Source organism: Colossoma macropomum, unplaced genomic scaffold (assembly GCF_904425465.1).
Source record: "Colossoma macropomum unplaced genomic scaffold, Colossoma_macropomum, whole genome shotgun sequence".
In the NCBI taxonomy this organism is placed as follows: Eukaryota; Metazoa; Chordata; class Actinopteri; order Characiformes; family Serrasalmidae; genus Colossoma; species Colossoma macropomum.
The window spans coordinates 30,906,206-30,928,403 of record NW_023494802.1 but is presented as its reverse complement, the minus strand read 5'-3'; the positions used below and the strand labels follow the sequence as shown (position 1 = coordinate 30,928,403).

Below are 22,198 nucleotides of genomic sequence, written 5' to 3'. Positions count from 1 at the left end.
CGAAGCAGGTTATCTAAAACCCCCTTCCCCCTGTGTTGTATTAAACCTTTACCTAGTAAAACAGACAGTGACTGCAGCTTTGTTCGTATATCTGTCCTGGTAAGATCAGAATCTGTTTCTCTGATAGCTAAATGTCAGCTTTCATGTAAATGTTCAGTTTTACTGTGTTGTTCTGACAATTTGTTTTAATTTCACTTTTTTCCATTAACTGGAATTCATAACTTGAACCGGTCAAATCAACGATTAAATCGGTAAACTATGCCCAAACATGCTAACGTGGCTAACAGAGGATGGACTAGCACAATTAGCATGAAGTCATTTGCATATTTGGCTAATTGGTCGCCATTCACTCTCGTTCATTGTTAGCAGCATTAGCATTTTGACTGAGCTGCTCATTTACGGACAGTGAGTCACCCTAATCCTAGGTACGGTAAACTACTTAAGCGCTTTTGTTTGTGCCCGTCGGTGACGTGGTGGTAGCGTTACCGCTCTCTGTTTTCCCCACCCGTTTTCCGTCAAGCGGGGTTCTTCCAGCTAATCCGTGGGCGGGATTTGGCGGAATACGGGTGGAAGTGAAACCTGTGTTTTTGAGCTGCTTTAAGCGTCCCAGCTGAGTAAGAAGGGGCGATAGGAGGGAGGCCTGAGGGGGAGCTTTATTAAACCACTATCAGAATTAGGTTACCGCCTCAAACTAACCCGCAGGAGTAAGACTGCAGCGCCCTGCTCGCTCCTCTGGAGTCTGTCTTCAACCGAGTGAAGCTAATGGCGAAGATCCTGTGGACTTCAGTGCTGCTGCTGTCAGCGCAGTTAGTAGGTGAGTAACGTTACTGTGTTTGCGGAGCTCCTGCTGAACAAGCAGCCATGAAGATGGACACTCAGGACTGTAAACATCTCCGTGGATCAACAGTGAGATCTGAATTTGGCTGAGCTCTCTGTCATCTTGTAGTCTCTTACAGCAGTGAGGAGAATTTCACGTCTACTCTGATTTACGTGTAAAACTGTACTAGCTCAGTAAGATTTTCACTTTCTTGAGTTTTTAAAATCAGAATTACTGATATACAAGAATGAAAAAGTGCCATTTGACTTGAATTAGGAATCTGCTAATAAGTGTTTTTCATGGATAAATATATAAATTCAACCATAGCACATTAACATAAGGTTTGATTTTCTTTTATTGCAAGTGGGGAATATATAAGCTTGATATATATATATATATATATATATATATATATATATATATACACGAGTATTATTAGTCATGTTTATTTAAGTCCAGTGCAGTGTAAAGTGTTGAGTACAAGTAACTAGCTTAATCATTTTAAAACGTGGCAGTACTTTAGTTTTTATCTTATCACATATCATAATAAAAAATATATTGTGACACATTATGTATCGTAAAACTTTCTGAAGTATCTTGATATGAAGTTTTTGCTCTATCCCCCACCCCCACATATTTATATTTAAAGCCATTTTCATGATAGAAGAAATGTATCGTGATATTTTGACTCACTGTCACAATAACCCAGTAGTGGCACTGTTAAAAACTGCCATCAGACTGATTTGTATTAAGCATTTCACACACTACACTAAATCCAGTTAAACGGGCCTAATCACGCTCTGTGTAATAAACATGTCGTTCGTCAGTGTTCTTTAAGTACTAACAACATCCATGATTTACTCAGAAAAGCTCATTTTTTATCAGAATACCAAAATCACAGCAATGAAAATATATTGTTATATTGCCCAGATATACCACCATGTATATCTGCTCCCACATTAACAGCACACTTAAGTCTTCAGAGCGGCCAAATTCAAAAGCTGGTCATTTTTGCTTTTATTTAATGTTGATAATTTATTGTTTTCTTCATCCTTGATAGTGTCAAGCATAACGTCCACTAATCATCCATACACTTTTTATTTTCTTATTTTCTTGCATTGTTCACAGAAAATTCTTTCATTCAGTTCAATTAAATTTAAATGAATGACTTTAAAAAGTCTAAGCTTGATAACAGGGAATGTTACACTCAGTTTAGCCTGAGAAGTTACACTCTGTCACAGCTTCAGCATGATGGGGCTTTAATTCTCAGCCTATGGAAGTTGGAAAGTCTGTTTTTTTGTTTTAGTAACAGCAATATATACATTGAATTATGTATTGTATATTATGTAATTGAAATTATGGAGGGCAAAAAACTGTCATTTCTTGACAGGAACAAAATTTATAATTAGATTTTGTGGAAATACCCGAATTTGTGGAAGTGCCCAAAGGGGTTCTTAAGTAATGAGAACTTTAGAACAACACATTTGGTTTCCTAAAAACCTTGAATTTATGCTTTTTGGAGAGAACCACCTGTGAGTGTGAAGAACGCTTTAAAGCTTAAAGACCCAAATGAAAGGTTCTACGAAGAACTTAAAATGTTATGGAACCTTTACGTTATATACCTTTTAAAAGCTCACACATCTCTTTTTCAGACATGGATCTTAACTGAACCAAAAGTGGTTCTTCTGTGGCATCACTTAAGGAACACTTTGTGGCACCTTATTGTTAAGAGTGTGTATTTATGAGTGCAGAATTTCACTTGTGTTATTGTTTATTTAACTGCTCTTTTGTGTTCAGTTTCTTTATGAGTTGTTGTTGACAGTGCTCTGCTTTGTGATTGGTTGATTGGTCTTTTACTTTGGAGGTTTATCGGGTTTTTTTTGGACCAAAAAGAAAATAACAGCATCTATCAAACTTCAGTTTTTCTGCTAATGGGTGCTGGATGTACTAAGAAGATCCTTTGCAGTTCTATAAGTTACTAAGTACTTCAGCAGTTTTTGACCTGGTCATACTTCTACTCGTTGTTTTGTGGAAATTATTAACAGTTACATAAGTAACAGTTCTTTTACTTGAGTTTGGCTTTTAGGCTGCTACAAACTTCTGCTGCTAACCAAGCAGCCATGGAGATGGACATTAAGGATGGGAAACTGCGTCCCGTGGGTTTTAATCTGGCTTCTTCATCCTCTTGTCTCTTACAGCATCTCAAGGCTCTGGTCAGTGTGGCCGTCCAGTGTCGTATCCAGATAAGCGGCTGGATGAGAAGTACGCTCAGCTGTCAGAGTTTAAGAATGGAGACAGGGTGGCTTATAAGTGCGCGGTGGGTCACAGACAGACTGCGGGCAGCAGAGTGTCCTTCTGCAGGAACGGACAGTGGGAACCTCTCAACATGAAATGCATAAGTAAGAAACCTTTCTGATCCTGAAGGAGAACAAACTCCAGGAACTGCACTTACTCTACACTGAAAAACGAGTGGAGCTTTGAGTCAGTTTAGTAAAATGTTACATTGACACAGTCGCTGACCTTCAGTTTAGTTTTGCACGAATAGTGTTGATGTAGCATTTTGTTCGTGTGCAATTGATTGACACATTTGAATCGCAGACTTTCGTTTCAAAATATTTGCACAATTAAATGGTTAATGATGTAAACAAAGTCATTCAGAGTGGCTCCATTCTAGAGAAACTTACAGAGACCGAATTCTTCTCGGTGGTGGTGATGGAAACCAGACTTCTCAGTAGTTTAATGCCTCTAAAAGCTCCCTCACAGAAAGTTATTTCATGGTTTTTATTGTAATCTTGAGGTAGGATTTTCACATAAAACACATTATTAAAACAGAAAAATGATTAAAAAACAAGAAAAATAATACTTTTATTTTAATTGTTAAAGTAGTACTTTTAAAACTTGTGTTGTTTCAGATTTATCACTGTTTTACCATCATCAACATTACATGGATACATATAGGTCCACAGGTTGTTGCATAGTAAATAAAATGGCTGTATTTGTACAGGCGTATATATATATATATATATATATATATATATATATATATATATATATATATATGTCTTAGGCTTGTTTAAAACCAGGCAGGTTGCGTTTTTGGGCAGGTTGCGTTTATAAAAAAAACACATTATTTCATTAGAATAAACAGAAATAAATATAAAAAGTGACAAGAACTTCATTATTTTCAGAAAAAAATAGTTGCTATCTAATGAGCTAGCTTAAACAACAAAATTTGGTTCCAGATCTCCAGGGACGCCCCCAGACATCGTATAGATTTGTTCTATTTCATCAGCAGCTCACCAGATTTAACATAATGAAGTGTTGATCAGCCAGACCAGGTATTGGACGATAACTACAGTTAATACTGGGCTTCCGTCTGATTCAGTACACTTTTTTGCAGTGCAGCATTTCACATCAAATCACACCAAATTACTTTTTGTTTACAACTCAGCAACTCGACTGTATTATGTCAAAATTTTCAAAAAATAGTGGAATTCCCCTTTAAGCATTTAATTTTATTAGCTTGTACATGGCAGAAGGAAAAAAGTGTAATGAGTAAATATATTTTGTATTATGTTCTATAATATGTTGTACTGTAAGTGTAACGTATAAGAAAGTGTAGTAATATATACCTTCTTATTCCATAATGTAGCATACCTTAAGGGGACCCATCAGATTTGTATCACTCAACTTAATTTATTATATAAACTGTATAAGTTATATTTGGTCTGATTAAATCTATCTATGAGTAAAGCGTTGATTCATAATGATGCTGTGCTGTTTTGCTTAATACATAGTACATGATAGTAACAGTACATAATCAGCGTCTTTACAGTCTCTTCACTCTTTCTGTTCTCTCTCAGGGAAGTGGTGTGGCTCGGCTGGAGAAATAGAGTTTGGGCGATATGTTCAGCAAGGGAACTCGTTCGGGGACAAAGCCACCGCAGAGTGCGATGATGGGTAATGGAATGACTCCGCTTTATCAGATTGATGAAAGAAATTAAATTATGCAGTCATACAGTGAGATTCGACCAGGCTGAGGTAAACATGAGGCACATTAGCAGCATCCTGTTATCCTGCTCTCTGGGCCTGATTGACTTCAGTGTTTCACTCTCGAGCACTTGCTTGGATCTGCAGTAGCCCAGGGGGACAGTCAGTCAGCTGACCCGTCCAGAGAGACTGAAATCTCTTTGGAATTGCTGATTTGGTGGCAGTGTTTTCATGAGAGTGCCAAAGTTAATGACTACAGTCCCACCCAGCAGCTCTCTGAGGCTGGCTGGCAAAAATAATTTTGTCCTGGGCGTATGCGCTCGGAAATGTCCTCAGTCTGCTCCTACACACTTGTGTAGCTGTTGACTGGTATAGTGCATTTTTAATTATGTTGCTCAGAATGTAAGTTTTAGCAGTTTAGAGGAGCGATCTGGTTTAGTAGAGTACATACTTCAGTACAGGAATGTTTACAGTGTTAGGCATGGTTTCCCGGACATGGATTAAGCCTAGTCTTGGACTAAATTGCAGTAATAATCCTGGATCACCATTGGAGATTCTTTTTAGTCTGGGATTAGCCTTAATCTGGGTCTGGGAAACCGGCCTTTAATGTTTTTTAGGCTATAATTAAACAAATAGCAATCATTTCTGTTGCTCCCAAAAACATTTTTATTGTAATTATGTTGCTCTCTAATTAATGTTTACAGTTTTTTATAGGTTTTATTCTTTACAGCAGTTTCTTATTTTAAGGCCACTAACAGCCTGTACTTTTTTAGCCTAAAGTAAGAGATCCTGGTCTTTTGAATACATTTCTATTGTAACACAACTAATAACAATTTTTTTTTCCTGAGATGTAGGTTTATGCACCACAAACAGTTTTACATGACCGTTTTCTCTTTAACCCTTCAAATGAAACATGCTACTTTTGTTGCTGTGCCTTCAAGCCTGATATATGTCAGTGAGCTCTGTTCTGATTGGAAGCCCTGTATTGTGAGTCATTCAGAAAGCAGTCCCGGCTGAAATGCTCCTTAGAACTTATTGAAAGAGATTTGTGAAGGGGCGGGGCTAAACTGCTGTAGGCTAACAGATGGATATATGTCAATGTGCTGTTTTTTGTGACATCACAAAAACAATGAATGCAAAATAGGCAGCTTAGTTTTCATATATGGACCGTAAGGAGTCAGTAGTACCTTTTAAAACAAAATTAAACAGAGAGTCCTGCTGGTAGGAAAATAAACATTTAGTACAGAAGGTGCTCAGAACCCTCAGACAAGGGTTCAGAATTTAGAGAAAAAAGTGTAAAATCATGGCACTCTTCATTAAATAATAGCCTTTATTATAATATGGCTATGGACAAAAAAAAATTCATGTTGAGAGATTTCTTTACACTTTTCTTTCTCTAGTACCTTTTGAAACTTTAAACAGTGTTTACATGCTAAATAAAACTCTTTTACTTCATAAAAATGAGGAAAATTCATTTTTCTGTGATATGGGCCCTTTAATGTTTATGGCCTTTTTTAAAAACTATAAATTTTTGTGGTCTTGTTTTAGGCTATCAGTGCTGAAAGTTAATCACACAGAAATCGCTTCTGTTCTTTACAGCTCATTTCTATTCTATTGTCATTTCCAGCTATGTCCTAGAAGGAGAGCGTGTTCGGGAATGTCTCGATAATGGATGGAGTGGAACTATTCCTTCTTGCAGAAAAGGTAAGATGAGTTTTATACTCACTGAAGTTGGAATGTCAAACTACCTTTTATCTTTGTGAGTGATAAAATCCTTCACCTAGCAGCATCTGCGCTCACTCCACAGGCAGCATGAGACAGTTTCCATGGTGTTTTTTCACAGCCATCTTTTAAGGTTAAGACACGGCCTTGAGAGTCCAGAGTTAAGAGGATATAAACGCAGTTAAGGTCTTTGGACTTGTAATCTGTGATGTGGCACAAAGGCTGTGAAAACAAGTTCAGTAGCTCCCTCTGCTGGCCTTTCTGAGACACACAGCTGTCATTTAGTACAGTGCTGACACTGTGCTACCACTTTATGTCCAAAAGTATCCTCTTCTAATTAGTGAATTCAGCTACTTTAAAGTGCACCACCTGCTGACACAGGTGTTTAATTGCACACTGCTTTTATGTTATCTATAGAAAAGCACTGACCAATAGAATGGGATGCTTTGGAGCAGCTGCACACAAGCCTGTGGCCATCATACACAATGCTGAATGTCAGCTAGAGGGTATAAAGCCACCCAGCCTTGGGCTGTGGAGCAGTGGAACTGTGTTCTCTGGCGTGATGGAGCTCCATCCAGCACCTCTGGGATGAGCTGTAGTGATCCAGAACTGAACATCCAACATCAGTACCTGATCTCACTAATGCTCTTGTTGCTGCAGTCAAATCCTCACAGCGATGTTCCAACATCTAGTGTAAAGCCTTCCTGGAAGAGCACTGTTGCTGGCGCAAAGGGGATATAAACTCCCTATTAAAAGGAAATTACACCGATTTTTGCAAAAAATTCTACATAATTCAATTGTTGTGGTGTAAACAAAGCCATTCAGAGTGGTTTGATGTGAAGTGGTTCATTGTAGAGAAACTTACCAACTCATGTTCCTTTTTTCGGTGGTTATATTAGAAACCAGGGGTCGCACTGTCTAGTACACAAGTATTTTATTTACTATCTGAAATGACCAGTGAACCAGATGTGTTTAATAAATTTTCATTTGTAATGTTAATGATGGTAAAAAAGTGATAAATAAGTATAATGTACCCTCTACTGCACGCATTATGATAGCAGTTTAAAGAATGTATTAGATGGGCTGGAGGTTAGAGAACCAGCCTTGTGACTGTGAATGTGAACCACAGTCACCGGTTCAATCCCCTGAACTGACAGTACCTGACTGAAGTGCACTTGAGTAAGGCTAGGTACCCCCCACTGCTCTCCGGGTGCTGTGGTTAGGGCTGCTCACCACTCTGGGCAAGGGTGCTCACTGCCCCATAGTGTGTGTGTTCACTAGTGTGTATGTGGTGTTTCACTGCACGGATGGGTCAAAATGCGGAGGTCAAATTTCAACGTTGTGGTACTAATAAGGGTCACTTAACTAACTTGTCATTTCAAGCTAACAATTTTGTTATCTTGAGATAACAAGATAATTAACTCATTATCTCAAAATAACAATCCAGAAAATTATAGCTAACCATGGCCTCTCTGGACCTCCATCCGTTTTGAGACCATTTCATGTTGTTTCTTTCTTCAGACGTCTGGTTCCTATCACCACCACTGAGAACAATTCTGACTCAGTCAGTTTCTCTAGAACAGCATTTCACATCACACCACTCTGAATGGCTTTGTTTACATCTTATTTATTAAATTATGTGGAAATTTTGAAAGGTCAGTGGTTTTACGCTCTTACTTTAGTAAGAAATGCTGCATGAGCACAAACTTTTCACCAAAACAAGACAGCTTTTGTCACTGTTGCAACTGAGTGTACATTAATTCAAGGCTGGGAACAAAAGAACGTTTTTTTTTGTTTTTTTTTTCTGCAGTGGCCTTCAGTGGATGTGCAGCCTCTACTTTCATTTGTGCAGATCGTTTTGTCTTTGCTCATCTGTAGCCCTGAACCATCTGATGTTTTTGGCAGACAAGTGGCATGTTTTGACTTCTTGTACCCAGATTCCTGCTTCTATTATGACATTATGATCCTGTGTTTATAACTCATTATCTCTCTCTCTCCCTCTCTCTCTCTCTCTCTCTCTCTCTCTCTCTCTCTCTCGGTTTAGTCTCTCACTCTTCCCCTCCACTTGCTCACTCTCCCCTTGGTCGCTCTCCATCTCCTGGCTCTGACACGCCTAAAGGAAAACGAAGATGTCAGCACCCTAAGATAACCAATGCCAAGATTAATGGAACAAAGAATAAGTATGACCCTGGAGAGTCTTTATCCATCTCCTGTAATGTCGGGCACCAGCTGACTGACAACATCACCATCACCAGGTGTCAGATGGGCAGATGGACACCTCAACTGAAATGTGAACGTAAGTCCTATAGACTGGGGTGACTCAGGTATTGATGTTCTATTTGTTTTATAGGCCCTCAGAGTGAGTAATGGCCTTCCTGAGGCCTTTATGACAATAAATCTAATGTACACAGATACCTGTTTCCCTAAATGTAGTCACTCAGCTGAGACACGTTCGGTGTCTGAAGTTTGCTTCTTCAGGTTTACATTGATGCTACGAGGCTAATGTAATCAGGGGTGGAAACAGCCAGATTTTTTGCAAAAACACACCTTAAAAATGGTCTGTCCATTTATGGATTTTTATATATAAAAATTTTTATATTTTATATATATCAAAACCAATAAACGCTTGGATTCTAGTGCAGTTGCATCTCCAGAGCTGAAATCTTCACTGTTTTTTCTTAGAAGCTTAATCTTGCCTTACATCAGGGGTGTCTGATCTTTACTGATAAAAACACTCAAATTCTGCATGTTGCCAACTACACTACTTTTGACTGATTGTTGCAAATAACTCAAGGCCTTGACAGAGATTTTGAATAAATATTCCCTTAATCAGTAATCAAATAGGTTAGATATTGTAATTAATAACCAAATAAGTATTATTGGTTAACAGAGAATATTAATTCTCTCACAAAGGGAAGGCCTTAGTCTATCTGCATAGGAGATTCTAGACACTGGAAAGCCCCTGGGTTCACAGAGAGGCCTGTGTGTACCTACTGACCCAGTGAAGAGAGGTACAAGTTGACCTTGAAAGGTAAAGCAGACTGGTAAAAAACGGCTGAAACCAGTTTTTAGGAGTGAGGTCATCATGCGATGGCCAAATTGATGGACAAAGAGATGCACCTATTATAGAATGAGCTAATATCAAAATTTGAGAAGTAAGGCAGGGGGATGTCACATTACCCCAGATCAATGGTATATAAACTGTTGTTTGGAACACGGTTTGTGCAGTTGGGTCTCTCTCTGTGCCACCTGATGCTGAAATAAAGAAGAAGCCTTTTTCCCTCTTCCACAAACTCAGCATTTGAAGACTCTTTCCTTTTTGACATCTTTTGAGAACTTAGACTTAAAACAGTTATTAGTGAAAGTGTTTAGCCAGTATTAAAAGATTTCTTTTTTATTCATAATGTTATGTTGGAGGCCTGGGGTTGAAATGGATAGTCTTTGGTTCCAACAGTCTTTACAGACCTTACAGTCATTAATGCTTTGACTAAACATCAGCAATTCCCCCATACGGTTTATTTATAATTTCAACCTCCTTCAAATCCATTATTTTTCTTAAATACCATTTCTATGGAGAGCAAAAACGTTTATTAAAAACAATCTAGAAAAGCTGAATTTGACTGAATTTGTTTATAAGCTAGGAGGGACAGGCATTTTCTAAAAATGAAAAACACCTCTTAAAAGTCAATGGCACTTTTGTTGATCGTTAAATAGCGACATATCACGCAGGAATCCAAACAAGCTTTCGTCAAACACTTGTCAAAACAATCACTATTGCATCAGTAATGCTAAGCTACCTCTTTTTTTCATTACTCGTTCATCATATGATAAAGACCCCATGTGTCAAACACAAAGCCCCACGGGCCAGATCAGGCTCACGTCACAATCCTATCCAGCCCGCAACAGTATTTTAATTTTCTATTATTATTAGCCTGTTAGACAAAGCGCTGCACTACAGTCCCCAGCATGCACTGTAATGTGCGCTCTGACTCTCCTCCCCCCAACAATAATCAACGGTTATACCTCAGTTCTACACAATTCTACGCAGTTCCATACAGTCATATCACCAAACACACCAGCTGCATTTCAGCTGCACTTCAACCAACATAAACACCTAACGTCAGCTTAGAAATTGAGCCCAAGTATTCACCACATACTTCCTTCCAACTCTCTTGAGCTGTTATGTAACTTGATAGACTTGCTTATGTTTGACACTTGTATGACATACTGTTATTTTTAGTATAATTATAAAATTTTTATTATTTTGACATAATAAATAAAAAACATTAATTTGGCGGTTTGAGCTGAACTTGAGTTCTGTGCCGAGCGCATTTAGAAATGGTGTGACATTATAAAATCCCTATACAGTTTTACTGAGAGCTTCCTGCTCGATTGGGAGCTGTATGATTTGAACTTGGGGTGAGCGCGTCCTCTTATCTCTGTGACAGTTCTGTAACAGAAGCCACAGCTCAGACCAGTAAAGGGTAACTTTAATAGTGCAGCGATTGCAGAGCTAAAAGTGGTTCACAATAGTTTCAAAAAGAAAATTGCCCATTTCATAAAAACCAAATCTCTGTGTACTTTAGCACACAAAGGTGTGAAAACTGCCTCATTGATCAGCGTGCAGTGTCTATAAATGCATCGTTGTTTGCTCCTTTATAGTGATTAAATGCCCGAAGTTGGTTATACTCAACGGTGGAGTAAATGATAGTCGTGTGAGGATTAACATGACCGTGAAGATCACCTGTGAGGACGGTTTCCAGCTGAAAGGGGCAGAGCTCATAACCTGTGCAGCTAACCGCTCCTGGGCACCAGCTGTGCCCACCTGTGAATCAGGTAAGAGGCATTTAGGTGAGCTACGCTGTGATCCAATCTCTAACTAGAGTGTAATCTATTGATAAGATTATTGATGAATTGATATCATGCAATATTACTGTATTACTGTAATTATAAAGATATTTAGAAAAATTGTTAGAATTTCCCTTTAAGTGCCATCGATGCAACACTAATTAAAATGTCCTGCAGGAAAATGTGGCCGATTCCCAGACCACCCTGACGCGATGCCCAGACAGGAATACCTCCGTGAGGGAGAGTACGAGCCTGATGATTACGTGCGGTTCAAGTGTAACCCTGGATACCGCTGGGCTGGAGGAAACTCCAGCATTCGCTGTGACAACGGCCGCTGGACGCCATTAGAGATGAGATGCGAGAGTAAGTTTTGAAACACTTGGTCATATTAGGGATGATAAGCACAGGATATTTCCACAGCAGAGACAGGAGCTCCGTTCTTGCTGCACCGTTTGTATTAGTCATCCTCTAGTCCTTCATCAGTGGTCACAGGACGCTGCCCACAGGACGCTGTTGGCTGGATATTTTTGGTTGGTGGACTATTCTCAGTCCAGCAGTGACACTGAGGTGTTTAAAAACTCCAGCAGCACTGCTGTGTCTGATCCACTCGCACCAGCACAACACACACTAACACACCACCATCATATCAGTGTTACTGCAGTGCTGAGAATATGTGCAGCTCTGTTCCAGAATGTTGATGATGTATGTGGTTTCCTTCTATTTATTAATTACATTTTACTATCTTTTTTTCAAGAGATAAACTGCGGGTCTGCTGGAGAGATCGCAAACGGACGTATTCAGTACACTGGTGTGTCTTTTGGTGATACTGCTACTGCAGAGTGTTTTGAAGGGTAAGGTTCTACAGACTAGGAATCAACCGATTATCTGCCCAGTTGATAATCAGATCCAATATTTAGCATTTTGCCAACCATCAGAATCGCAATTTTAACTTATAAACTTAATCAGTACAAAGCTTAAAGTGAGTTATGACATCTCCGATAGCAACCAAGGTTGTCAGAAATGGTTCTGGCTCAATGTCCTGCCCTCAGCCTTACTGAATTGGTCAAAAATAAGTGTTACATGTCAAGAACAGCCAATCAAAACTTCAGTATCTTGTCTCAATGTCCCACCCACAGTGTTATGAGTTGGTTGAAACCAGAGTCAGTCTAGAAGGGGTGTGTGGCCACTTCTTATTTCTCCCATTAGATCAGAAACCTGACTACAAAATGCTAGCTAGTCCTAAATGAATGTGGGTGAATGGGGCTAAATGAGGCTAAACAAGACTTTGTTTCTTAGGAAAGTTGAAGGATGTTTTCAATTTAAAAGCAAAGAAAACTTACCTGTATCTTTCCATTTTTCTTCAGCAAACAGGTTTTGGGCAGTAGGTCGCTAGCATCTCTGCTACTGAGAGCTGATTGGTTGTCGAGCTGATCAGCTCATATTAGTCTCATGTAAACTGACATGTTGATGAATTGACATGAAGTCCATTACTTCACACACATATGACTGGAAAACCTCTGAATAGTTCTATGTTCTGTTCCTTCTGGATGAACCTCCTCTTCCAATGCTTAAATCATGTTTTCACGAGATGCCCTATACGAATACTATTCTGCCCCATTTTTCCACATTGCATTTTGTTGATTTTTAGGTACCGCTTGGTCGGGGTTGGTGTGAGACGCTGTGGGGCTGAAGGCTGGGATGGCAGAGTGCCTGTATGTGAAGGTACGTTTGCTGATATTCTCTCTTAATTTTCATTATAGTTCTGAAACCTGATTCAGTGGTCCTGGAGACCCTCAGTGTAGCCTTTTCCCTGCTGTAACACACCTTGTTGTACTGGTTTGAATAATAAACCAGCATTGTGTTTCAGGTCATCAGTACTTTTATTATGTCTTGACAATACAAAATGTTAAACACTTTGCTCGCTCTATTCTCTGTGTGCCAGCGATCAGATGTCCAACCCCTACTGTGGCCAACAGCAGGATGCAGGAGGGTAGAGATTACGGAGTTGGAGAACGCATGACCATCGTCTGTCAGGAGAGCTTCAATCTGATTGGCTCACCACAGATCACATGTGGACCAAACGGTCAATGGCAAGCTCTGCCGGAATGCCGTTCGGCCACAGGTAATTTTACCAGTTCACCTTGTCTCCAGCCTCAAGACTGTGCACGGTTTATGCTTTTATGCTAATTTTGTAGTAGGGCAAGTTGCTAATATAGAAAAACCACCCTGAGGGAGAAATTCAGTTTGTTGTCAATGTGAATATTTATAGTCTACAGGGATGTAAATCTCTGACTGCTCAGCAATTCTGTTTGCTTCATGATCCTCAAATTACAGCCTAATTAGATTTTTGTATGATTTATTAAGGTCTACTGGCGTATCGCTCACTGGCGGAAATTGCTTCATGATATCAATAATTTCTGTTGTCGATACCAGTACTGTTTACAGTGGTAGTGATAGGAACCAAAGGGTTGTCATGTCTACAACACAAATATAGCCATTTTATTTACTGTCCAAAAACACCAGTGAACCTACACATCTTCTGCGTTTATATATGTAATGTTGATGATCGTAAAGTGGTGATAAATCTGAAAAAAAATTTCTTTGGTGCCTATTTTGCCTTACAGTGCCCTACAGTGCCTCTTCACTAGGAATGAATTTGAAAAAATATGTTTTAGGCCAAAATGTTTCTATTGCCACCACTGTGAAGAATTCTGACCCACTAAACCACTCAGAATGTCTTTGATTTACATCCTAATGATTATACAGAAATTTTGAATTCCCCTGTCATTGCCATCAGTGCAACACTAAATAAAGTGTCTTGCAGGAAAATGTAGCCGATTGCCACACCACCCTGACGCGATGCCCAGACAGGAATACCTCCGTAAGGGAGAGTACGAGCCTGATGATTACGTGAGGTTCAAGTGTAACCCTGGATACCGCTGGGCTGGAGGAAGCTCCAGCATTCGCTGTAAGAACGGCCACTGGACGTCATTAGAGATGAGATGTGAGAGTAAGTTTTGAAACACTTGGTCATATTATGAAGATGAGCACAGTGTTCCACAGCAGGGCTGCACAATACATCATCTGTTAATTGATACTGTGTTGTTGCCCTTTGCAACCGTGATATCACAGGAAACATGGTGTATGCAAATGAGCCCTCAAACTAATTACAGTCTTTTTACTGTGTGCTATGAGCATCTTGATCAGTCACAACTGATGAGTTTCTGTGGGTGTTTTAATGAAATGATCATCCAACAAAAGTAATTTTGGTTAAAATAATACAGGCCAGTCTTTCAAGATGTGTTAACTTACTTTCCCTTAGAAAATCAACAAAACATGTCATTGGAAATTAAAACTTCTGCGTATGACATTGCATTGCAGTGTGGTATTTTGCATGTTTTGTGCAACTCTGTTCCAGAATGATGATGATGTATGTGTCTTATTAACTCTTTTCAAGGAAAACCCTGCGGGTCTGCTGGAGAGATCGCAAACGGCCGTTTTCAGTACACCGGAGTATCTTTTGGTGATACCGCCACTGCAGAGTGTTTTGAAGGGTAAGGATCTTCAACAACATAGTATTACTACAGACTAGGGGGCGACTGAATATCTGCCCGGTTGATAATCGGATCCGATATTTAGCATTTTGCCAATCATCAACTTGTTTTCTTGCCAATAAAAAGCTTAACTGTGAGTTATTTGGATCTCTTACAAAACCATGGCTGACAGAAATGGTTCTGGTTCAATGTCCCTCACAGATCGATTAGAAAAAGTATTACATGTCAAATACAGCCAATCAGAACTTCAGTATCCCGTCCAAATGTCCCACTCACAGTGTTGAGAACTGGCTGAAGCCAGAGCTGGTTTAAGGTGAAGGAACAAACCTGGTCACTTCTCATTTCTCCCACAATATCAGAAACCTGACTGCAAATACCTAAAGGGTGCCCGTAAGCGAGTCCTCAGTGAGAGGGAGTGAATGGAGCTAAACGGCTGAAAATGTAAATTAAACATGTTTCTAACTGTTTATCTGAGAACTTCCTTTAATTTTGGAAACTAGGAGGATGTATTTCATTATAAAAAACAACTTACCTGTATCTTTAAGGTAAATAGTGTGAGGCAGGAAAGTGAATACACACTATATTTGAATGCTGCTGCTGTTCCTGTAACAGAATAATCATAGATAACACGTTGTGCCAGATTCATAAAATGCACTGCCAGATTTACCATGATGGTAAGATCAAGAAAATTATAGGCAATAAAATGTAAAACAGCTTGCTATCATAATTGAAATGTCAGCATGCTAATGTAATTTTTAATTGTTAAGTTCATTTTTAATTTATTTTAGGAAGAATTATTACAGTAATGATCATGAACAGGAAAAGGGCTTGAAGTCTTGTCAATGAGAAATGAAATCTTACATGCTAAAATATAATTCTTAAATAAAAGTTGAATTTTAAGACATTATAATTGGATTTTTGTCATTATTTCTAGTAGCAACAACATATTTTGATAAAGAACCTTTGCTTTTTGATTAAAAGTTAAAATCATCTTTACTGAACAATTTATTTTTAACATTCGTCTGACAGAAACCAGGCTTTGAGAAAGACAAATTAACTGTTTATTTAGATTTTATGTTTTGAATTGTTCTTTTAAAACAACATGAAACAACCAGCCAATAACATATTTAAGCTGTATCTGTTAATATCACTGTCTCCCATTTACAGTGGCCAAAGTTATATCAGTCCCATGTGAACTGATCCTCACTCTTTGTGGATGAACCTCCTCTTCTGATGTTTGTCATGTTTTCGCGAGATGCCCTATATAAATGTTGCACTTTGTTGATTTGTAGGTACCGCTTGGTCGGGTTTGGTGTGAGACGCTGTAGAGCTGAAGGCTGGGACGGCAGAACGCCTGTATGTGAAGGTACGTTTGTGCACAGTGGAGCCTCCTCGCTGCTGCAGCACCCCTGAACCTCTGACCACTGCAGTTCAACAGTGCTACTGCTGAGTTGAGATGGGGATCGGCAATTTTGTATATATTGTAGACTCAGATATATACAATATATACAGTGTATACACAATCACCTGACTTTTCAGACTAATTTCAAATTAAACAGGCATCTGCTAAGACCCTCCTAGAAACATTTGTCCTTGAACTTGAGTTTATACTATATAAACTCAAATAAATAAACGTTCTTATTATAATTAGACACGTTCATGGTCCTTCTGAGGTCAGACCACTTGACATGGTAAACTGAACCTTTCTGACCACGACTCAAAAAACAGTTCAAAACTGTTGGCTGAATGGCCCAGCTAAACTACACGGATATCAGGGTTAGCTTGTACACTAACACACACAGAGCTAATATGTTTTTAGTTATTTCTCTGCGTTTTAGCCTCCCGTCCACAAGAAGACAGAGCTTTAGATCACTAAGACCTTTTAAAACTCAGTGTTAACATGTTTGACATGGTTACTGCCATATTCTGTGTGCTGAGCTGCTTTAGGTTTCTGTATCTGACACGGCTGATGACTGATTAGTGTACTGAAATATTATTGTAATTTCTTTACATAATGTTACCATCCACATGGTATTTAATTCATTTTTGCTTTAGCGTTAGAGGAGAAAGTGCCTGTAGGGAGTGTGTTTTACATTTACATTTACATATTTTATGTAATACATTTTTAATGTATTACATAAAACATTATTGCCAGATTAATGTCTGTAAGTACTGAATCGGTTAATATGAGTCAAACAGGACCAACAAATCAGCTGTGAAAGTAGTGGCTGTTGCAGCCCTAAAGGTGAGTGTTATTTACTGAAGTGTCTTTGTGTGTGTTTGTTGTTTGTGTGTTTATTCAGTGGTCAAGTGCCCCAGCCCCCCAGAAGTGCCCGGTGCGGAGATATTTGACACTACAGATGGACACGCGGAGTACGGTCATGTGGTGTCCTACAGATGTCGCTCCGGTTCGCTGATTGGAGCTCAGGACATTTACTGCACAGAGCACGGCACCTGGAGCGCTCCGCCGCCGCGGTGCCAGGGTGAGCAGCGGGGCTGAGTCTCAGTGTGTGTGAAACGTGTAAAAGCACACTGTACATGATTCTAAAATGACCATGAAAACTGTACAAATCTGTACCTTCTGAATCCAGAAGTTATATTAATAAAACAAATATCCAGAGTAACAAGTTATAATAACATTAATATCCAGAATGAAGATATAATGAAGTTAGAACATTAATATCCAGAATGAGCATATAATAAATAGAATATACCAGAATGAGATTATAACAATATCCTGAGTGCCTCAAATTTCTAAAGTGGTGTTAAAATCTTGAGGTGGATAACTGGACAAAACATGATCAAAGGCAAATACAGTGCATTACTTAGTCTTTCATTTTTTCGTTTACTTGAAATATTTCATAAGTCATCTATATGTACATTTTGCTGTGTGATTTATATTTAACATGTTATGATATATACAGTTGTATGCAAAAGTTTGGGCACCCCTGGGCAATAAACGCTGAAATAAACGTTTGATCGATTTCTAAGCTAAAATAAGTGAACACATATATACAGAACACATACAGACATACATACAGAGAACACTCTTCTCACACTTCTACACATTTTAATGCACAGTTGCAGTTCATTTGCTGAATTTAACATACTGGGAAAGAATTTAACTTACTAGGGGAAAAAAATGTGGAAACGTTATGGCGTATTTTATATTTAATGTTATTTGTCTGCTGTGTTTAACTCAAATAAATAGAAATTGTGCTGTAAAATTTCTAGAAGAAAAAATCATATTTGTGTTCTCTGTAGAGGGCGTGTTAACTTATTTTCAAACAACAAGTAATTTGTGTTCTTTTTTGCTTTCATAAACATTTATCAATAAGATCATTTTTAAAACATTTTAAACCTCAGTGCTGTTATATAGATTATTATATATCTTCATTTGGACCTTTCAGACTCCAGCTGTCCATTTCCATATGTGCAGTTTGGATCAAGGACTTTTGGATTTAAGGCTCGTTACAAACACAGAGACGTAGTGATGTTCACCTGCAACCCTGGGTTGAGAATACAGGGCTCTGCTGTGGTCAGCTGTGGGCTAAATGGAGAGTGGACTCCAAAGCTTCCTACATGTGTCCATATGTAAGTTTGTGTTTTATCTCACTTAAATCTTACATTTGGAATTTTGTTTAATGATAATCAAAACTAATCTGTTTTTGAAATTTTGGTGCTTTATAACAAGTACTAGAAAGTGAGGATTAAAGGCTTAACTATGTGACTGTTTGATGGAAAATTACAGATTAACTTAGTCAAGCTATTACAATGGAATATAGGAGCAATTCAGATGAAAATTAAATTAAAAAGAAAGCTTGCTTTTTATCATTAAATGTACACATTTTCATGTATGCATTCACAGCAGGTCTTATTATCAATGTTTCCTTTCGTCCTTTGAGGTAGAAAAACACCCTGCATTCGTTTTATTTACTGTAATTGATGTATTTTGATGTTAAAGCTACGAACTAAGTGAACCGCGTTACATTTCAGGTTGAAAAAAAACATTTTTCTGTGTTTTATCTTTGTATTTTTCAGAAATGCACAAAAGCCACAACAGATACTACAGAAATGAAAACACAGCTGGACCAGTTAGATCAGCATAATATATAAACCTTTCTTTTTCTATTTTCACTTGAAATCTTTAATTTTGAAACTGTCTAGCCTCTATTATGGATCTGTGAGGTTTATGGCAATCTTTATTATATATATTGTTTGTAATGATATTCAATATGAAACTACATTTGTAACAAGTTGGCAAATCAGTTGTGAGTCAGCCACAGAGTCAAAATGTAGGGATGTACAAAATTTCAGTCACTGAAAGTCTTTGGCCAGTTTTTGTTTTTATTATTATTATTCTTTTTTTTGCCTTTTTCGGGCGGAAGAGAAAAAAATATATATATACTAAAAAGTATTATTGTGGCTCACGGCTGAGCGTGTGCTGATTTTCAGTTTCCGTCAAGAATTTTCCTTCATCACTAACTTCGTTTTGTTTTTTCTGAACTCAAAATTCAATAGATTGGTGTAAAACTGTTCATTGAGAGGTCCCAGTTTAATATTTGGGAGCTCACAGTTGAGCCAAGAGAAAGAAAAACAAGACAGACGGCAGCTTGTACGAACACCAATTCCTTTCATTTAAAAAGACAATACAAAATCCAGACATTTTTTACATGAGCATAAACAATTTTTCAAGTGCAAATACCATTACCCACTCCATGAAACCTTGTGGCAAAGTCGTTTCTCAAAGAAAATTAAACAGAAACAAAAACAGAACTGCACTGTGGCGTATTGAAAGTTCTACAGAAAGTCTTACAGCGGGAGAACGACAGCGATGAAATGTAGTCATGCATTTACAGGTGTAGCTTTCGCATTTCCATTTCTGAACATTCAACAGGAGAAAACATCGCCTTCTTTGCCACAGACATTTTCATGACTTTCAGCTATTCCACAAATGACCTTTGTGAAAAACACAAATCCCTTTTCCTTTAGATCCAGCAGCTCTGTAACGAAAGGCAGGAACATTAGCAGTAAGATGAATTTGAAAAAAAAGGATTTTGTAAGTATGACAGTGTTGAAAGTTACATACAGTTCATTCTAACAGAGTTGAGTAAATCTAACTTAATGTAGCATTTTTCTCACATTAACACCATGTTGTACATTTACATTAGTGACTTTTGATGGGTGGCAAATGAATAATGGGTACAGTGGCCCTGTCTGCTTTGAAAAAGGAAAAAAAAGAGCTTTTATTTACTCTCAGTTTTCATATAACAGCGAGGACGTTGCCATGCGGTCTTTGTGTTTATTATTATTTTGCTTTTTGCTTTCGGCAGATTGCCTTGAGTAATACTGAACACTAAATTCATTGCACATTTGTGAAGGTGGTGCACAGGGGCGGTCTTTGGAAGAGAGGCTGGGGCAAAATATAAAAGAAATTGTAATATTTTACATATTGTAATGTTTTTACATATGGGTCAAATAAAAGCTCAGTACTTTAAACATGAACTGAGTCTGTGTTTTTTGATGTAGCCCTTAATACAAGGGTAGAACATTATTTGGGACTGGAACTCTCAGACTCAAAATTAGTCTACGTTTAATTAATATTTACAATATACAATGAAAAAAAAGCAAAAGCAAAAACCGACAAAAGTAAGAAGGGAGCCACCTGTTTTTATCAACTGGGTGACTTTTTTTTCTCAGACTCTCTCCGTACTTCTCCTTTTAACAGTAACACTTTGTCAGAACAACACAATAGCAAACACATTCGTAAGGCACACATAATGCGTTTATAACATGATGAGTTTGTAACTCCTTTAGCAAACTGGACGTCATACATTACTGGCATTGAAAAGCATGTATGATGTTTAGTGTTTGATTTACGTATAAATGATAGAAGTTTTATTCCTGTAATAACTATATCTTGAATTAATCAGAATGAAAATATTCATTTTCCCCCAAAGTATATTGTCCTGTATTTCCCTCAGCTACATGTCAACGATGCGATGAGAGGAAAGTGTTTTCAACTACTACATTCTTTCCAATCTCAACCAATAGGATCTACTGGTCATCCTCCGCACATTTGTGGTCATTAAGCAAACCAAAAATAAAGCCTTCTTGTCTGCTGGAAAGTAAAGAGCAGTTTAAAACACTGTCGGCACATCACTGAAAAACAATTATATAAAAGTATATTAAAAAAGACAAAGAAGGATTTTTGGGTGGAGTTTCCCTTGAAATTGCCTTTAAGGGGAGGAAAGTAGGGCTCGACCGATGATCAGTCGGCCGATAACATTGGCCGATACTGACGGTCTGCAGTTTAATCAGAATAAACTGCCGATAATACTCTAAAAATTAGCCGCTCTCTTTGGCCGCCGCATTACCAGGATTTGAACTTGCAACCTTATAATCTTAGACGGTCGCATCGCTGTGATTAACAGAAACCAAAACCGCAAAGAATTCTGGGTAGCTCAGCCCCAGTGCTACAATATTTGTGCTTTAGTGACAGTCATATCAGTAAGTAAAGCACTGTTTAAAGGGCCAGCTCATAGAAAACTGAAATTTCCTCACTTTTTTGATGTAGTATGTAAACGTTAGGGGTGTAACGATTCTCGCCCTGACTTTAAATAGAATAATTCCATAATTTTCATGTGTTATAGCGTTAACTGTGAAATGAAAAATGAGTTTTGTTACATTAGTAATGTAATTGGGGGGGTTGGGGGGGGGTTGTGGGGGTTATCTCGGTTTGGTCTTCCAGAACCGCAACAGAAGACCATGGACGATTGTATAATGGTTTCGGTCTCGATTTCAGATTCATTACTTACTCTAAGTATCGATTCTTTTCCCCAGTTAACGTCGCTAAAGTTTCAAAACACACCATTCACCTCTCAGTTCATACAGTCCATATATAGAAACTCTGCTGCCTGTTTGTGTGATGTCATACATCGGCCTATTCAGCCTACAGTCATTTATCTCCGCCCATTCACACTGAAGTTGTAAGGAGTGTTTCAGCCTGGCTCATTTACATATATCAGTCTTAAAGGCACAGTAACTAAAACAGCTTGATTAACTCTGAGGGGTGTAAAAATGGTCTGAATTATGACTGTTTTTGGCACATAAAAACACACAAACATTAGAAGTGGGAGAAAAAATGTAAGATATGAGCCCTTTAACTGAAACTACTGGAGTATAACATTAAAATCGAAACTGTAAAATCATAGCGGCTGATATTATTGGTTATCGGTATTTTTAGCTCAACATCGGCCACAAAACG

At 38.2% G+C, this 22,198-nt stretch overlaps 1 protein-coding gene across 2 annotated transcripts; it reads left to right on the top strand.

Annotated features, from left to right (window-relative positions):
• Nucleotides 1–560: 560 nt before the first annotated feature.
• On the top strand, nucleotides 561–20,436 carry si:ch73-217n20.1 (complement receptor type 2). Of its 2 annotated transcripts, XM_036591852.1 has the most exons (16): nucleotides 561–814; nucleotides 3,016–3,216; nucleotides 4,681–4,777; nucleotides 6,435–6,511; nucleotides 8,574–8,825; nucleotides 11,192–11,365; nucleotides 11,555–11,740; nucleotides 12,132–12,228; nucleotides 13,026–13,099; nucleotides 13,320–13,499; nucleotides 14,202–14,387; nucleotides 14,835–14,931; nucleotides 16,224–16,297; nucleotides 17,235–17,414; nucleotides 18,342–18,525; nucleotides 18,973–20,436. In XM_036591852.1, the coding sequence occupies exons 1-16, from the start codon at nucleotides 763–765 to the stop codon at nucleotides 19,007–19,009; spliced, it is 2,148 nt and encodes a 715-aa protein (XP_036447745.1). In that variant the 5' UTR covers nucleotides 561–762; the 3' UTR covers nucleotides 19,010–20,436. The 2 variants fall into 2 exon arrangements, with proteins under 2 accessions (XP_036447745.1, XP_036447746.1); XM_036591853.1 differs by lacking the exon at nucleotides 18,973–20,436 and having other exon boundaries at nucleotides 18,371–18,520.
• The last annotated feature ends 1,762 nt before the right edge of the window (nucleotides 20,437–22,198 follow it).

What these genes read in the sequence shown, in the direction of transcription:
- si:ch73-217n20.1 (XM_036591852.1), top strand. Translation starts at nt 763, where the DNA reads ATGGCGAAGATCCTGTGGACTTCAGTGCTGCTGCTGTCAGCGCAGTTA. An exon ending in GCTGTCAGCGCAGTTAGTAG is followed by an intron (nt 815 to 3,015) that starts GTGAGTAACGTT and finishes TGTCTCTTACAG; the next exon opens with CATCTCAAGGCTCTGGTCAG. An exon ending in TCCGCCGCCGCGGTGCCAGG is followed by an intron (nt 17,415 to 18,341) that starts GTGAGCAGCGGG and finishes TGGACCTTTCAG; the next exon opens with ACTCCAGCTGTCCATTTCCA.